General features: G+C 40.3%; 1 protein-coding gene across 1 annotated transcript in view; it reads left to right on the top strand.

Annotated features, from left to right (window-relative positions):
* The window catches only part of PECR (peroxisomal trans-2-enoyl-CoA reductase), a 41,474-nt gene that overhangs the window by 4,756 nt on the left and 19,570 nt on the right, over window positions 1-17,148 (top strand). Inside the window, exons 2-4 of the mRNA XM_017895482.1 lie at window positions 9,600-9,733; window positions 10,634-10,799; window positions 16,519-16,600. Of these exons, the coding sequence (XP_017750971.1) occupies window positions 9,600-9,733; window positions 10,634-10,799; window positions 16,519-16,600 (382 nt within the window). The remainder of the gene's footprint in view (window positions 1-9,599; window positions 9,734-10,633; window positions 10,800-16,518; window positions 16,601-17,148) is intronic.

The raw sequence follows: 17,148 nt of genomic DNA, 5'->3' as shown, positions 1-17,148 counted from the left end.
TTTTTTTTGAGATGGTGGAGTCTCGCTCTGTTGCCCAGGCTCGAGTGCAGTGGCGTGATCTCGGCTCACTGCAAGCTCCACCTCCCGGGCTCATGCCATTCTCCTGCCTCAGCCTCCCGAGTAGCTGGCACTACAGGCGCCCACCACCACGCCCAGCTAATTTTTTGTATTTTTAGTAGAGATGGGGTTTCACCGTGTTAGCAAGGATGGTCTCAATCTTCTGACCTCGTGATCCGCCTGCCTCGGCCCCCCAAAGTGCAGGGATTACAGGCGTGAGCCACCGCACCTGGCCTTCTATACCTGTTCTAACCAGGTCAGTTGTGCTTCCAGGATCTCTCTAGCTACATATAAACAGAAAGTTTATTCAAATGATTTAGCATGAAAGGTCAGGATTATATATAATATTTTTCTAGTTTATTATAAGGTAACATAAGAGGTTTCCAATAAAATAGTATAGAAGTGTATAAAAGAAAAAATGAGCTTTACCCATTCTGCCCTTTTTCTAAATTCCCTTCCTGGTGATTTTCTATTAATTTAATTGCACATGTATACACACGTATATATATTTGTTTTTTACAAAATTGGGATCACAGTATTCCTGCTCTGTAATCATTTTATATATATATGTGTGTGTGTGTATATATATATTTATATATATACTTAAAATATCTTGTTTTTTCTTTGTTTTTTTAGAGACAGGATCTTGCTCTGTCACCCAGGCTAGAGTACACTGGTGCCATCATAACTCACTGCAGCCTCGAACTACTGTCTCAAATGATTCTCCTGCCTCAACCTCCCAAGTGTCTAAACTATAGGCATGTACCACAATGTTTGGCTAATTAACACATTTTTTTTAGAGACAAGGTCTCACCCAGGATGGTCTTGAACTCCTGGCCACAAGCGATTCTCCAGCCTTAGTCTCCCAAAGTGCTGGGATTACAGACATGAGTCACCATGCCTGGCTCATATCTTGTGTTTTTCGATGGTAGTACTGTAGTCATATCTCATTCATTTTAAAGCTGCATAGTATTCCATTGTGTGGATCTGTAATAACTTATTTAACCATTTCCTGAATGGACATTTAGGTTTTTATTTTACCCAGCATTGCATTGTTTTTCCCTGTAATACGTTTGCACCCTAGTTTAAGTTTGTCTATGATGGAAGTTCTACCAGTGAAAGTAAATGGACTTGTAAAGTTGTATTTCAGTGCATCTTTACTTGTAGTGGACAACCGTCCTGAAGTCTTGAGGTTTCAGATAGTAACAAGTGATAATTTAGTAAACTTCTATTTAGATAATCCATGTGAATCATCCTATTTATAGTCTCACCATATTTTTTATTTGAGGTCTTGGACAAAGTTAGGCATTAATCACCTTAGTGTTCTTGTTTGCTTTCTCTCTCCCTCTCCCTCTCTTTCTCTCTTTCTCTCTGACACAGTCGCACTCTGTCACCCAGGCTGCAGTGCAGTGGCACAGTCTTGGCTCACTACAACCTCCGCCCCCAGGTTCAAGCAATTCTCGTGGCTTAGTCTCCTGAATAGCTGGGATTACAGGCATGTGCCTTCATGCTCAGCTAATTTGTTTTTATATTTTTAGTAGAGGTGGGGTTTCACCATGATGCCCAGGCTGGTCTTGAAGTCCTGAACACGAGCGATCCACCGGCCTTGGCCTCCCAAAGTGCTGGGATTACAGGCGTGAGCCACCGCGCCCAGCCTAGGTGAAGTTTTTAATCCCTGCCCTGTGGAGCCTATGCCCTACTCTGGGAAATGGAATGAAAAATACACATGTTGAAGGCAGAAATATCAGAGAAAGAAGTGGGTGAAGGAGGTGGTGGCTTGTCCTGGGGTGCTTATTTCTCCTTTCCATCTCACTGATCAGCTCAGCTATTTCTTCTAAGTGACAGAAACCTAACTGAGGGTTGGATTAGTCTGGAAGTATATACAGTCATGTGTCACTTAACAAAGGGGAAATCTTCTGAGAAATGCATCCTTAAGCGATTTCATCATAGTGTGAACATCATAGAGAGGTAGGCAAACCTAGATGGTATAGCCTACTATACACCTGGGCTATATGGTATAGCCTATTGCTTCTAGGCTACAAACCTGTACAGCATGTTACTGTGCTGAATGCTGTAGGAAATAGTAACACAAAGGTAAATATTTGTGTGTCTAAACATATCTAAACATACAAAAGACATAGGAAAAATATGGGATAAAAGATTAAAAAATGGTACACCTGTATAGAACACTGCATAGGACATAGGAGCTTGTGGGACTGGAAGTTGCTCAGGGTGAGTTAGTGAGGGAGTGATAAGTGAATGTGAAGGCCTAGGCCGTTATTGTTTACTGTTGCAGAATTTATAGACACTGTACACACAGGCTAAACTAAATTTATAAAAAAATAAAGTAATTGCACCTATGACATTACAGTGGCTACAGTACCACTGGATGATAAGAATGTTTAACTTCCACTTTAATCTTATGGGGCCACTGCCATATATGTGGTCTATCATTGACCAAAACATTGTTATGGGGTGTGTGACTGTGTTTCAGTTACTTTTCCTCCTGGGAGAAGAGGGCCCTCCTGGAAACAAAAGGAGAAAGGAGTAAGCATTCTCCTAACCATATAACTTCTGTTTTGTTGAACATTATATATTTAGAGAAATTAAATTCCATTTTAAAGTTAGGCAAGGCTTACAAAGAACTCATGGTGAATCTTTCCAATTTTGCTTCATAAATCCCTCAGATTGCACACGAGAATTTCCAAAATTGTTACCATTTTAGTTTACTAAATTATAACCTAAACTTTAAACATAGTTTTAAAATTGCCTTACGTTGTACAAGCTCTATGGAAAACAGTATAGAGATTTCTTAAAGAATTAAAAATAGAATTCCCATTCAATTTGGCAAACCCACTGCTGGGTATCTACAAAGGAAAATAAATCACTATGTGAAGAAGACACCTGCTCTAGTATGTTTATCACAGCACTATTCACAATAGCAAGTTAAGGAATCAACCTAACTGTCCCATCAATGGATGATTGGATAAAGAACATATGTTATATATACCATGGAATACTACTCAGCCATGAAAAGAATGAAATATTGTCTTTTGCAGCAACATGGATAGAACTGGAGGCTTAATAATAATTGAAATAATTATTTCTGAAATAATTCAGAAACAAGGTCAAATGGTGCATGTTCTCACTTATAAGTGGGAGGTAGAGAGTGGGTACACATGGACATATAGAGTGGAATAATAGACATTGGGGACTCTAAAAGGTGGGAGGGTAGAAGCAGGGGAGTGAAGGTTGAAAAATTACCTGTTGGGTACAGTGTCCACTATTCAGGTGATGGGTACACTAAAAGCCCACACTACACATATATCCATGTAACAAAACTGCACTTGTCACCGCTACATCTATAAAGATAAGAAATAAAATGCCTTATTTTAATATGCAGTAGCTAGCTTATCTTATACAACTAAAATAGTTCAGGCCAAATGGAGAGCCCTTGTACTCTGTGCCATTATGAGCTTCATTTATTCCACATGTATATGTTGGACTGTGTGTTAGCATAACAAATAGAGCAATTACAGGGTCCCTACCTTCCAGGAGATGACAGTGAGTGGAGCAGACTGTTAAATTAACAGGTAATTATGATACAGTGAAATGCTGTATTAGGGTGAGAACAGTCTATAACTGTATCACCTCACATAGAATTTAACACTGAAAAACCACTGCAGTCCAGCCTAGGCAACACAATGAGACCTCATCTTTAAAATATATATGTAAAAGAACCACTTAACAGTTCATAGGTAGTCTTTGCTTTTGCATGGCATTGTAGCATTGTAACAATGATCATGCAAGCTGAAACCATGCAAAGCAAAAATAGTCAATGGGAAAAAGTACAAGTATTTCATGACCTTCAGAAATTGTTGTCAAAGTGGCGCCCAAACAGGGACTTTCAGGGACAAACAGAGACCTGAAGGGACCTAAAGAGGCCTGCAGGGACAAATAGAGATAAGTAGGGATAAATAGAAATGGGGATAGAGTTAAATAGAGACTTTTTGGCAAAAGTCATCTTCACTTGCAAGGCATTACTGTAGTCCGAGGAGTTGCTGATTTTGATTGTGAAGAAGACATTCCGGTAGTCATAGTGTCACAAGATCTTTGGGTTTTTGAACCAGGAGAGTATATTGTACAACTATGGCTTGTTCCCTGTAAGTTGCACACTTCTCCACTAAGGGAGAAGTGAGGGAATCAAGGATTTGCAAGTACAACTAGGAGAGAGATTTTTCTATCACAACCCACAGCATTTAATGGACCCACCTGTACAGTACAAATTGAAGTTGTTAAGGATCATTTTTGTTGTTGTTGTTTTTTTTTGGAGATGGAGTCTTACTTTGTTGCCCAGGCTGCAGTGCAGTGGCATGATCTTGGCTCACTGCAAGCTCCACCTCCTGGGTTCACGCCATTCTCCTACTTCAGCCTCCTGAGTTGCTGGGACTCCAGGCACCCACCACCCTGCCGGCTAATTTTTTTGTATATTTAGTAGAGACAGGGTTTCACTGTGTTAGCCAGGATGGTCTCGATTTCCTGACCTCATGATCCACCCGCCCTGGCCTCCCGAAGTGCTGGGATTACAGGTGTGAGCCACCGCACCCGGCCAAGGTTTTTTTTTTGCTATATTGTTGCACGAGAAGGATGAACTTCAATTTGCTTTCCCTGTGCCTTCTATTAATCAGAAAGAGCCTGCATCTCCTTATCAATGAGAAGTTTTACCCCACGGTAATTAACCAAAGAGGCAGAAGCTGAGTTACAGCTTGTGGAGCAGATGCTTCGGCATGCCTCCTGGCCACAGCCACAAAAGCCTTTGCTTCTGTTTCCATTGATTTACTAACGTGGGGACGAGGGTATGTGTTTTTGCAGGAGATGAACAAACTGTGTGGGTGCCCTCAAGGTGTGTGCGACCACATAACAGGAGATTAGAGGGACCCATGGATCCCAACCATGGGCCTGGTTTCCCCCAGTACATGCTGAATGTGAAGACGGAATGAACCACCAAGGCTACACATTTTGCAATTGCCTTTCTCAATTCAAAAAACAGAAAGGGAGAGATGTTGCAGGCCGAAAGAGTGAGGGTCCTGATCAACTCAGTATACCACTGGAGGGTATATAAGCAAACAGCAAACTGTTCTCATAAACGCAGAATGTTGGCAAACCGACAAACTGCCAACCAGAAGGAATGCTGAAGATAGTCACGACCCAGGCACAAGTGTTTCTTGTGATGAGGCACATCTGAAGCTTGTTAGCAATAATGTGAACCTGTGATCAGTTGAGCAGCTGACCAATTGTTTCCTCCTCCTCCCTGCTCTTTCTACCCTATAAATACAAAAGGCTGTAGACGCTCAAGGCTGCTGTTTTTGCTCACTAGAAGCAGGGAGTTCTGTTCCCCTGGCTCCTTCCTTTAAAACAGTTTCTTTTAAGTTTTCATTTCTGCATTCATCTTCCTTCCTTCAGTCTCCTAGATGTCGGTCAAAGAGTACAAAGTTTCATTTAGACAGGAGGAATAAGTTCTGATGATCCATTGCACAGCATGATGGCTATAGTTTGTGATGCATTATGTATTTCAAAATAGTGAAAATAGTGGATTTTGAATGTTCTTACCTCAAAGAAATGATAAGTATAAGAGGTGATGGATACATTAGCCTGATTTCATTATTCCACAGTATATTTATGTATCAAAATATCACGTTTTACCCCATTAATGTATACAGTTATTTGTCAATTAAAAATAAACAATTTAAAAACTCAGTATTGAAAATTAAACTTTTATTTTCATGTGAAAAGTGTGTCGAGTCATTCGATTAGTGCTTGCCTTCTCATTGTACACCTTATGATATGGAGCAAGCATTTTTCCTATACCTTGTTAAATTGTCATACTCCTTTCTATGTTTGGATCAGCTTCCAACATTTTATCTTTTATACTTTCAATGTCATGAAATATTTCCAAAAGTTTCTTTCTTTCTTTCTTTTTTTTTTTTTTGAGACAGAGTCTTGCTCTTCTCATCAGGCTGGCATGCAGTGGTACAATCTCAGCTCACTGCAACCTCTGCCTCCCGGGTTCAAGCAGTTCTCCTGCCTCAGCCTCCTGAGTAGCTGGGATTAACAGGCACCCGCCACCATGCCTGGCTAATTTTTGTATTTTCAGTAGAGACGGAGTTTTGCCATGTTGGTCAGGCTGGTCTTAAACTCCTGACCTTGTGATCTGCCCACCTCAGCCTCCCAAAGTGCTGGCATTACGGAAGTGAACCACTACGCCCAGCCCCAAAAGTTTCTTTAATGTGAAATTTTTTGTGGGTGTCACTTCCTTTGGGATATCTTCGTCTTCTTTGTCACATGTACTTTCCTCATTATGTTAAGTTTGCCTTCAGTAAGATCTTCTGGCTTTCTGTAGTTTCTAGAATGGTGGCAGTGTCATGCATTCCCCTTTTATAATTCCCCTGATATGCAATTCTAATTTCGCTTCCAGTGTTACAGATTTTCATTTCTTGGTCTCACTTTTCATGTTTGTTGACCAGTCCCTCCTTTAGATCATGTGTTTTTGTAAAATGTCACTTGGGTTTCTTGTTGAAAAACCAGGAGGTGACACAGCTATATTCTTTGCTGTCTGAGCTCTTCTGAACTGAAGAAGAGATGCACAGTGGCCATTCACTGATAGATGTTGGAAGAAATGACATGATTAATCACTGATTAATCACTGATTTTGATGTGCATCTGTTATTTATGATTTGTGGGTTGAAAAGCTAGCAGTGAAGTTTGCATTTTATGCAGTTAGAGTTAATATACCGTGGTTATTGAAATTTGAACCATGTTGTTGAGAGACTGGTGTCTTTAAGCTAACTGAAATCAGAGCATATTAGAGCAGAGCAAAGGAAGGACTGTCTCTACTTCCATTTCACCCTTCTTAGCCATTGTGCTATTATTCTCAAGGAGAAGGAGGGAATCATTTTATTTCTACGTATGTTATAAATCCTATAATACATTATTATTTTTGCTTTGAACTATCACTACCTTTTAAAGAGATCTGAATAGAAAGAAGAAAAATCTTTATATTTTCTCACATAATTACTATTTCTGCAACACAGACCTCATCTCTACTTAAAAAAAAAGAAAAAAAAAAAATTGGCCGGGTATGGTGGTTTATGTCTGTGGTCCCAGCCACTCGGGAGGCTGGGGTAGGAGGATCAGTGGAGCCCAGAAGGTCAAGGCTGCAGTGTGCCAAGATCACCACCGCACTCCAGCCTAGGCAACAGAGTAAGACCCTGTCTCAAAAACAAACACACAAACGAACCGTTTTTAGTTCTCTTTCTTTTCTGTTTATTTTAGATTTTATCTGGCATCATTTTCCTTCTACTTGAAGGACTTCCTTTTATCTTTTTTGTAGTGCAGAACACCTTGATGAATTCTTCCAGCTTTCATATGGGTGAAAAAGTCTTTATTTTGCCATCATTTTTGAGAGATATTTTCACTGGGTCAAGATTTCTAAGTTCACCATCTTTTTCATTGCTTTTAGTACCGTAAAGATGTTTCACTGTCTTCTGGCTTGCATTGTTTCTGAAAGAAGTCTTTATCTTTCTTGTTCTATATTTAATGCGTTGTTTTTCTCTGGCTGCTTTTAAGATTTTTCTCTTCATCACTGATCTATTTAATTATATCATCAGTGTCCTTTCCGGTTCCGGTTCTGTTTTTTTTTTTTTTTTTTTTTTCATACAGGGTCTTGCTCTGTTGCCCAGGCTGGAGGGCAGTGGGGTGATCTCAGCTCACTGCAACCTCTGCCTCCCAGGTTCAAGAAATTCTCCTGCTTCAGACTCCTGAGTAGCTGGGATTACAGGCGCGCGCCACCATGCCTGGCTACTTTTTGTATTTTTAGTAGAGACAGGGTTTTACCATGTTGGGTCAGGCTGTTCTCAAATTCCTGACCTCATGATCAGCCCGTCTCAGCCTCCCAAGTGCTGGGATTACGATTATAGGTGTGAGCCACTGCATCCGGCCTGGGTCTGTTTTTATTAATTGACTTTTCTCCTCATTATGTGCTGTTATTTTCCTGTTCCTTGGCATGCCTGGTAGTTTTTTTGTTGGATGCCAGATACTAAATTGACCTTGGTGCATGTTGGTTATTTTTATATTCTTATAAATATTATTAGGCGCAAGAGACTGAGACCATCCTGGCCAACATGGTGAAACCCCATCTCTACTAAAAATACAAAAATTAGCTGGGCCTGGTGGTGCATGCCTGTAGTCGCAGCTACTTGGGATGCTGCGGCAGGAGAATTACTTGAACCCGGGAGGCGAAGATTGCAGTGAGCTGAAGTTGTGCCACTGCATCCCAGCCTGACGACAGAGCGAGACTCCGTATCAAAAAATATATATATATATTATATATGTGTATATATGTATGTATATATACATATATACATATATGTATATATATGTATATATACATATATACATATATGTATATATATAAAAATGTATATGTAAAATAAATATACGTGTGTATATATACACATACATATACTCTTGAGCTTTGTTCTGGGATACAGTTAGGTCACTTGAAAACAATTTAATACTTTAAAAGAGGCTTGATCTGAGCAGCCTTTAGTTTATGGTGAATTTTGCCTCACTGCGGAAGCCATCTGCTTCTGCGTATTTTACAGAATGCCCTGTGAAAGGTTTTCTTCTGCTGGGCACACTTAACAGTTCCCAGTGCTGTGTGAGTGCCAGGGTTTGATCTCCCTGCCCATTTTTGGTGGTTCTTTCCTCTTTGATTTATTCCCAAGCATCGATCGGTACTCAGGTGAAGGTTCAAGAGAGACTCTGCAGATCTCTGGAGTTCTCTCTCTCTGTATATCTTTTCTCCCTATCCCCTGGGCAATCTCACTGCCTTGGCTCCCTAGACTCCTAACTTCATCTCTTCCACCAGGGAGACTTTGGTCTCTGAACGTGTTCCCCTCCCTTGCTGCAGTCTAGAACCTCTCTCCAGGCAGCAAGCTGGGGAAATCCAAGGGCTCATGTTTGTTTTCACTCTCCCAGAGATGACCATCCGGTGCTACTTGATGTCCAGTGCCAGAAAACCATCGTTTCATATATTTTGTCCAATATTTTAGTTATTTCAGGATGGAGGGCAAATTCAGTTTCTATTATTCCATCTTGTTCAGAAGCAGAAGTCTTAATTCAGCTTTTTTTAAGACATGGGAACACACATGGCCAGGTGCAGTGACTTGTGCCTGTAGTCCCAGAACTTTGGGAGGCCAGGTGGGAGGATTGCTTTAGCCTGGGAGAAGTTCAAGGTTACAGTGAGCTATGATCGAGCCACGGCACTCCAGCCTGAGCAACAGGGTGAGACCTTGACTCTAAAATAAAAAATACTTCAAAAAATGGAAGACATGATTTTTTTTAATATTATTGTTGTTGGAATTTGGACAACTCGTGAAGGCATATTTATTTGTTTCCTGGCTATTTACTTCTCAAGGTGTAATGTGTTCACTGCATCTCATGAAGGCATATTTACTTGTTCTCTGGCTGTTTCTCCTCAGGGAGTAATGTGGTCATTGCATCCCGTAAGCTGGAGAGATTGAATTCTGCGGCAGATGAACTGAAGGCCAGCCTACATCCCACAAACCAGGCACGAGTCATTCCCGTACAATGCAACATCCGGAATGAAGAGGAGGTAATGGAGATCTATCTGTATCGTTTATTCATTCACTGTAATTTGCAGTAGTGGTTCTTAAACCTGGCTGTGCTTCAGGTTCTCCTATTGTAGCTGTCTTAGATAAGGCTCACTAGAAGCAGAGACTGTGAAGAAGATTCTCATGTTAATGATTTACTGAGCCAGTGACTACTGGAGAAGGAGAGGAAGGGAGGCAAGAGTGTGGTCTCAGGTAGAGATGGCCTTTTGCCCTTTAAGTCATTTTTTATCTTTTTTTTTTTTGAGATAAAGTCTTCCTCTGTTGCCCAGGCTGGAGTGCAGTGGTGCGATATCGTCTCACTGCAACCTACACCTCCCGGGTTCAAGCAATTCTCCTGCCTCAGCCTCCTGAGTAGCTGGGACTATAGGTGCATGCCACCATGCCCAGCTAATTTTTGTATTTTTCATAAAGACAGGTTTCACCATGTTGGCCAGACTGGTCTTAAACTCCTGACCTCAGGTGATCTGCCTACCTCGGCCTCCCAAAGTGTTAGGATTACAGGCGTGAGCCACCATGCCTGGCCCCTTGAGTCATTTTTTAATGTTCATTTTAATCTGATTTCATCAGTGTTTATTCTGGGTTGGTAGCTTACAAATTAACATATGACAGAGGCCTGCCCTACTCAAGAGGGTTCCAGGCCCTTGGATCTATCTTGTCATCAAAATTACAATTTTAGCTTTGTGATGTGTGGGTATTGGGTGCTGGTACATTACTCATTGGTGTAGGATTTTTAGGGTTATTCATTGCTGCATGTTCATTCATTGTGGTACTTGGAGTGACTGTGAGAGATTGCAGACTCTGTCTAGAGCAAACAGTCAGGTGAGGTAGCAGGTTAGGCTAGTAAACTTTTACTTTTAGTAACTTCCAATGTTCTTCTTTAGGTGAATAATTTGGTCAAATCTACCTTAGATACTTTTGGTAAGATCAATTTCTTGGTGAACAATGGAGGAGGCCAGTTTCTTTCTCCTGCTGAACACATCAGTTCTAAGGGATGGCACGCCGTGCTTGAGACCAACCTGACGGGTACCTTCTACATGTGCAAAGCAGGCAAGTACCATCAGTATCCACAAGTCACCACGTCTTTAGTTAGAGATCTCAGGAATCCTATGAGGGACTCAGAAGCCCCATGTCATTAACATTTATTGCCTAGATTTTCTCACTTACAGCATAGGAATGTAAATTGGTACATTTCAGTGTAGTAATTTGGCAATATTTATAAAGTGTGGATATCCATCAATCTCATCATTTTATTTCTTGGAATTTATTATGAGGAAATTATTAATGATCTGTACATAGATTTAGCTATAAACTTGTTCATAAAATTGGAGAAAACTCTCACACTTGTTTTGTTTTTAAGAAATGAATCTATTAAATCTTTTCGCAGAACCAATAAATAAATTCAGGGAGAATACCAGAGACAGAGTCTGTATGCTCTAACAACTAATTAGCATGCACATACAGCGTTTGGGTTAAAGGTTGTGTTTTGTGGGTTGTTAGTACTGAGCTCCTGAGTTGGCTAACTCAAGAGATTCTTGTTTTTTTTTGAGACGGAGTCTCGCTCTGTGGCCTAGGCTGGAGTGCAGTGGCCTGATCTCAGCTCACTGCAAGCTCCGCCTCCGGGGTTTACGCCATTCTCGCTCGCCTCCCGAGTAGCTGGACCTAAGGCGCCAGCACCACGGCCCGGCTATTGGTTTTTTTTTTTTTTTTGTATTTTTTAGTAGAGATGGGGTTTTCCGTGTTAACCAGTGGATGGTCTCGATTCCTGACCTCATGATCCGCCGTCTTGGCCTCAAGTGCTGGATTACAGGCTTGAGCACCGCTCCGGCAAGAGATTCTTTAAAAACTACCCAACTCTTTCTTATGATGAAAGATACAGACCAAGGGGCCGGGCGTGGTGGCTCACGCCTGTAATCCCAGCACTTTGGGAGGCTGAGGCGGGCGGATCACAAGGTCAGGGGATCGAGACCATCCTTGCTAACACGGGAAACCTCGTCTCTACTAAAAATACAAAAAATTAGCCAGGCACAGTGGTGGGCGCCTGTGGTCCCAGCTACTCAGGAGGCTGAGGCAGGAGAATGGCGTGGGCCCGGGAGGCGGAGCTTGCAGTGAGCCGAGATCGCCCCACTGCACTCCAGCCTGGGCGACAGAGCAGGACTCCGTCTCAAAAAAAAAAAAGAAAAGAAAAGAAAAGAAAAATACAGACCAAGTACAACCCTAACTCAAAGGGTCTTCATGCCAACCTGAATTAGGCTTTATATTCTTAGTGTCTACAAGTCAGAGGTCTTGCAGACATCCCTACCTGTCTAGCAGAATCAAGCTCTGTATAAGTTGCCATACAAGCTGGATCGTTCCAGTAACATTAGTTGATTTTTCTCACATAAAAAGTCCAGGTAGGTAGTCTGAGGATTACATGGTAGTTTCATAATCATTAGGGACTGAGGATCCTTCTTTTTTTTTTTTTTTTTTTTTGAGACGGAGTCTCGCTCTGTCGCCCAGGCTGGAGTGCAGTAGCCGGATCTCAGCTCACTGCAAGCTCCGCCTCCTGGGTTCACGCTATTTTCCTGCCTCAGCCTCCGGAGTAGCTGGGACTACAGGCGCCCACCACCTCGCCCGGCTAGTTTTTTTGTATTTTTTAGTAGAGACGGGGTTTCACCGTGTTAGCCAGGATGGTCTCGATCTCCTGATCTCGTGATCCGCCCGTCTCGGCCTCCCAAAGTGCTGGGATTACAGGCTTGAGCCACCGCGCCCGGCCAAGGATCCTTCTTATTGCTCTACTGTTCTTGACCTGTGATTTCCATTGCATGATTGAAGAGGGCTGCTCCAGTTCTTGCTATCAAATGTGCATTGCAGACAGCAGGAATGGGGAAAAAGTGTAATGCTCACCTATTCCTTTTATGGGCACCATCTGGAAGTAGCACCATGATGTTTGCTCACATTCATCGGCTAGAATTCAGTTAAATGATCATACCTAGCTGTAAAAGAAACTGGGAAATAGAGTCCTTAGGTGGGCAGCTTTGTGCCTAATACAAATTCTATTTCTGTGGAAGAAAGAGAGACTGAGTATTGGGAGACAACTAGTGGTCTCTAACCCAAGCTGTATAGCTCGGTGCTTTCACTCCTTGTAACAAGCAAATCAGCAATGTCTTACTAATCCAAGATTCCTTGCTAACAACTGTCAATTAAAAGTCTACGGAATTGAAATTCAGCAATGATTTTTATTAGCCAAAACTGGCTTGTAAAGAATACAAGGCCGGCCGGGCATGGTGGCTCATGCCTGTAATCCCAGCACTTTGGGAGGCCGAGGTGGGCGGATTACCTGAGCTCAGTAGTTTGAGACCAGCCTGGGCAGCACGGTGAAACCCCGTCTCTACTAAGATACAAAAAAAAAAAAAAAAAATGAGCCAGGCATGGCAGAGTGTCCCAGCTACTTGGGAGACTGAGACAGGAGAATCTCTTGAACCAGGGAGGCAGAGGTTGCAGTGAGCCGAGATTACACCACTGCACTCCAGCCTGGGCAACAGAGCGAGGATCCATCTCAAAATAAAAAATAAAATAAAATAAAATAAATAAATAAACAAATAAATAAAAGAATACAAGGCCTATTATTTTGCTTTTACTTATTTGGGGCTTTTAGTTTTAGTTTTCATCAGTTATATTTTCTTTTTTTTCCTAAGCATTACTGTTGATGAATGGAATTTATTTTTATTCAGTATTTCTAACTCATTATTGTCATTTTCTTTCTGACATTCTAGTTGTCTGGCTGATCTGGCTTCTGTGTCTTTTTGACATGGCTCAGACCTGTTTCTCCAAGAAGACCTAGTTCCCTTTACTAGGGAATCATAATTGTTGTTCGCTTATTTATTTATTTACTTTTTGGAGACAGAGTCTTCCTCTGTCACCCAGGCTGGAGTGTAGTGGTCAAGCAATCCTCCCCGCTTCAGCCTACCGAGCAGCTGCTACTATAGGCACATGACACCACGCCTGGCTAATTTTTAAATTTTTCATAGAGACAGTTTTTCTGTGTTGCCCAGGCTGGTCTTGAACTCCTGGGCTTAAGTGAACCTCTCACCTTGACCTCCCAAAGTGCTGGGATTACAGGTGTGAGCCACCACTCCTAGCCGGGAATGATTTTTAGAAGGTGAGATTTGGGTGCTACATGTGTTCACTACTACTGGGTTATCATTTCTTCTAGACATTTTCAGAACTAGGAAATAAATAAATATATGTATATGGTGGTATTTGTCCAGAAGCAGAAAGTCTGTGTAGAATAATTTAAATAAATGGTTATTCTCCTTTCTTGTGCTAAAAACAAATGGTTTTATATAGTTTTCAGTATTTGATATGATATGGAAAATATTGCTTTGTTTATTTTTATTTCCAAACTTTTCTTGGCTATTCATGACCATTTATTCTTGTTTTCTTTGTTTTTTTTTTTTTTTTGAGACGGAGTCTCTGTTGCCCAGGCTGGAATGCAGTGGTGTGATCTTGGCTCACTGCAACCTCTGCCTCCCTGGTTCAAGCAATTCTCCTGCCTCAGCCCACCGAGTAGCTGGGATTACAGGCACGTGCCACCATGCCCTGCTAATTTTTGCATTTATAGTAGAGATGGGGTTTTGCCATGTTGGCCAGGCTGGTATTGAACTCCTGACTTCAGGTGATCCATCCACCTCAGCCTCCCAAAGTGCTGGGATTACAGGTGTGAGCCACCACACCAGGCCCATTTATTCTTTGACATGAATTTTATATTCAAGCTTCTTCCTCAGAAATCCTGGGGAAATTTGATTGGAATTGTGTTAAATTTAATAACTTGGAAATAATTGACATGTTTAAACATAGAATCTTTCCATCATAACATGTCTTTTCATTAATAAAATATTGTTTATATCTTTTGGCAAAGGTTTGTGGTTTGAATCACATAGATCACTTTAAATTAAGATTATATGCCTGGATATATTTCATGGCTATTGCTACTTTGAATGGACTCTTTTTCACTTTATTTTTCAGCTGGACTATTGTTGGTTTATTGAAAACTTATTTTTTCAAATGTATCTTCTAGCTTTAACTGATAATTTGCAGCTTTATTTAATAGTTTGTCAAACTAGTTTCGGGTTTTCTAGGTGTATGATCGTATTGTTTAAAAATAACTATTGTATTTCATTGAGCCAAAGATATAATTAATTGTGAAATTCACCATCATTCTATATACATTAAGAAAGTAAAAACACTGCTATTTATAATTGTAAGATACCACCAACTATAAGGCATCCCAAATTTAGCAATGTGAAAATAATGTGAAAAAATTTTCTTAGATTCAGAATATGTCGTATTTTATGTCTTCTTTTCTACTGGTTTTACATTCTTTTTTCTGTTCTATATTATGAATTGGTAAAAACTCACAGGGAAGCAGTCTGTAATAATGGTAAGGTATTCTTATTTTTGCTTAAGCCCTTAATAGGATTGAGTATTTAATTTTGTCTGATCTTTAAATTCTAAGAATTTGGGTTTCTGTTGAAGAGAGTCTGGAGATACATCTCTAGCATTATCTTGATTTGTATGAGTAGAATTGGTGCCACATATCAAGTGGAGCTTCCAGCATATATAAATCATAAAATATTTAACAATGAGGCTAACAAAAGAAGTGTAAGACGTGTATGCTACAAACTGCCAGACACTGCTGAGAGAAATCAAAGAAGATTTAAATAATGTAAAGATATTCAGTGTTTATGGGTTAGAAGTTTCAATATTGTTAATGTGTTAGTTCTTCCCAAATTGATCTGTAGATTCAGTGCAATCCCTGTACATTTTTGCAGAAATTAACAAACTGATCCTACACTATATATGGAGATGCAGAGGGCCCAGAAAAGCCAAAACAATTTTGCCAAAGAAGAAAGTTGGAGGACTTAACGCTTCTTGATTTCACAGCTATTTCTTGATTTTAAGACAGTGTGGTACTGACATAGGATAGATGTATAGATCAACATGTTAGTCATTAGGGAAATGCAAATAAAAACTCCAGTGTGATACCACTTCACACTCACTAGAGGGCTATTATGAAAAAATCAGACAGCAAGGGTGTATATAAACTACATCCCACATGCATTCCTGAGAGTAATGTAAAATGGTGGGGACACTTTGGAAAACCATTTGGCAGTTTCTTTAAAAGCTAAACAGAGTTAACATATGACCACACAAAGATTTGTATTCATTAATTGCCCCAAAGAGGAACTATCCAAATGTTTATCAGCTGATAAGTGGATAAATAAAATATGGCATATGCACATAACAGAATACTACTCAGCAATCAGAAAGGAACTATTAACACATTACAACATGGATGAACCTCACAAACATGATTCTAAGTGGAGGAAGTTAGACACAAAAGACCACATATTGTATGATTCACTTTACATGAGATTTTCAGAAAAGGTAAAGGCAAATCTAGAGAAACAGAAAGATGAGTGTTTTCCTGGGGATGGGTTGAGCTGCAAATGGGTGTGAAGGAACTTTTTGGGGTGATGGAAAGGTTCTAAAGTTGGATTGTAGTAATGGTTGCACAACTCTGTGTATATTTATTAAGTCATTACATTGCACACTTAATGTAGATGAATTTTATGATGTGTAAATTTTACCTCAATCAGGCTTTTTTATAAGAAAATGTAAATGAACATGTAAAACATACCAAACAGGCACTGTGATGAAACAAGGTATCAGGAGGAGCAGGACACTGTTTAAAAATTTAATGATCGAGTTTGCCTCTATCCTGCAGTTTACAACTCCTGGATGAAAGAGCATGGAGGATCTATCGTCAATATCATTGTCCTTACTAAAGCTGGATTTCCATTAGCTGCGTAAGCATTTTTATATTGTTTTCTTTCTAAGTCTTTGAGTTTTGTCTTCTGGATGGGGGAAGCGGGATAGGGAACATTTCTTAAATCAAGATCATTAATACCTTTAAAGGAGTTGTGATCCTAATAGTTAACATTTTCTTTTAATTGAACTTAAAATTCAAGTTAAATTTCAAAGTTTTGTTTATTATTTATTGAACTTAAAATTCAAAGTACTTCTAAAACATTCCCGTTCAGATTCAGACTGCCAGATTCAGACTGCCTAGTCATGTGTTCACCCATTAACCAAAAACTGTAGAAATGAGGTTGCTCTGATACTCATGGTCAGCCTGAGGAATGAGGAACTGCGGTCATCACCGCTTGGACATGGACTGAGAACAGGCAAGAGGTACTTGCCTCTTGTAAAAAATGGTGTGCAGAGTAAAAAGTGGTGTGCAGGCCATTGATACCACTATACCTTCTTTTTCTGCTCATTATTCTTTACTAAACATATTTACCTATTTTAGCATCTTGGAAGAAATAATTCAGATTGTAGGTTCTTTCTGGCATTT

The sequence above is a fragment of the Rhinopithecus bieti genome, unplaced genomic scaffold (genome assembly GCF_001698545.2).
Source record: "Rhinopithecus bieti isolate Rb0 unplaced genomic scaffold, ASM169854v2 scaffold_26676, whole genome shotgun sequence".
NCBI lineage: Eukaryota > Metazoa > Chordata > Mammalia > Primates > Cercopithecidae > Rhinopithecus > Rhinopithecus bieti.
Note: the sequence above shows the minus strand (reverse complement) of the source record. Positions and strands in the feature narration are given on the sequence as shown.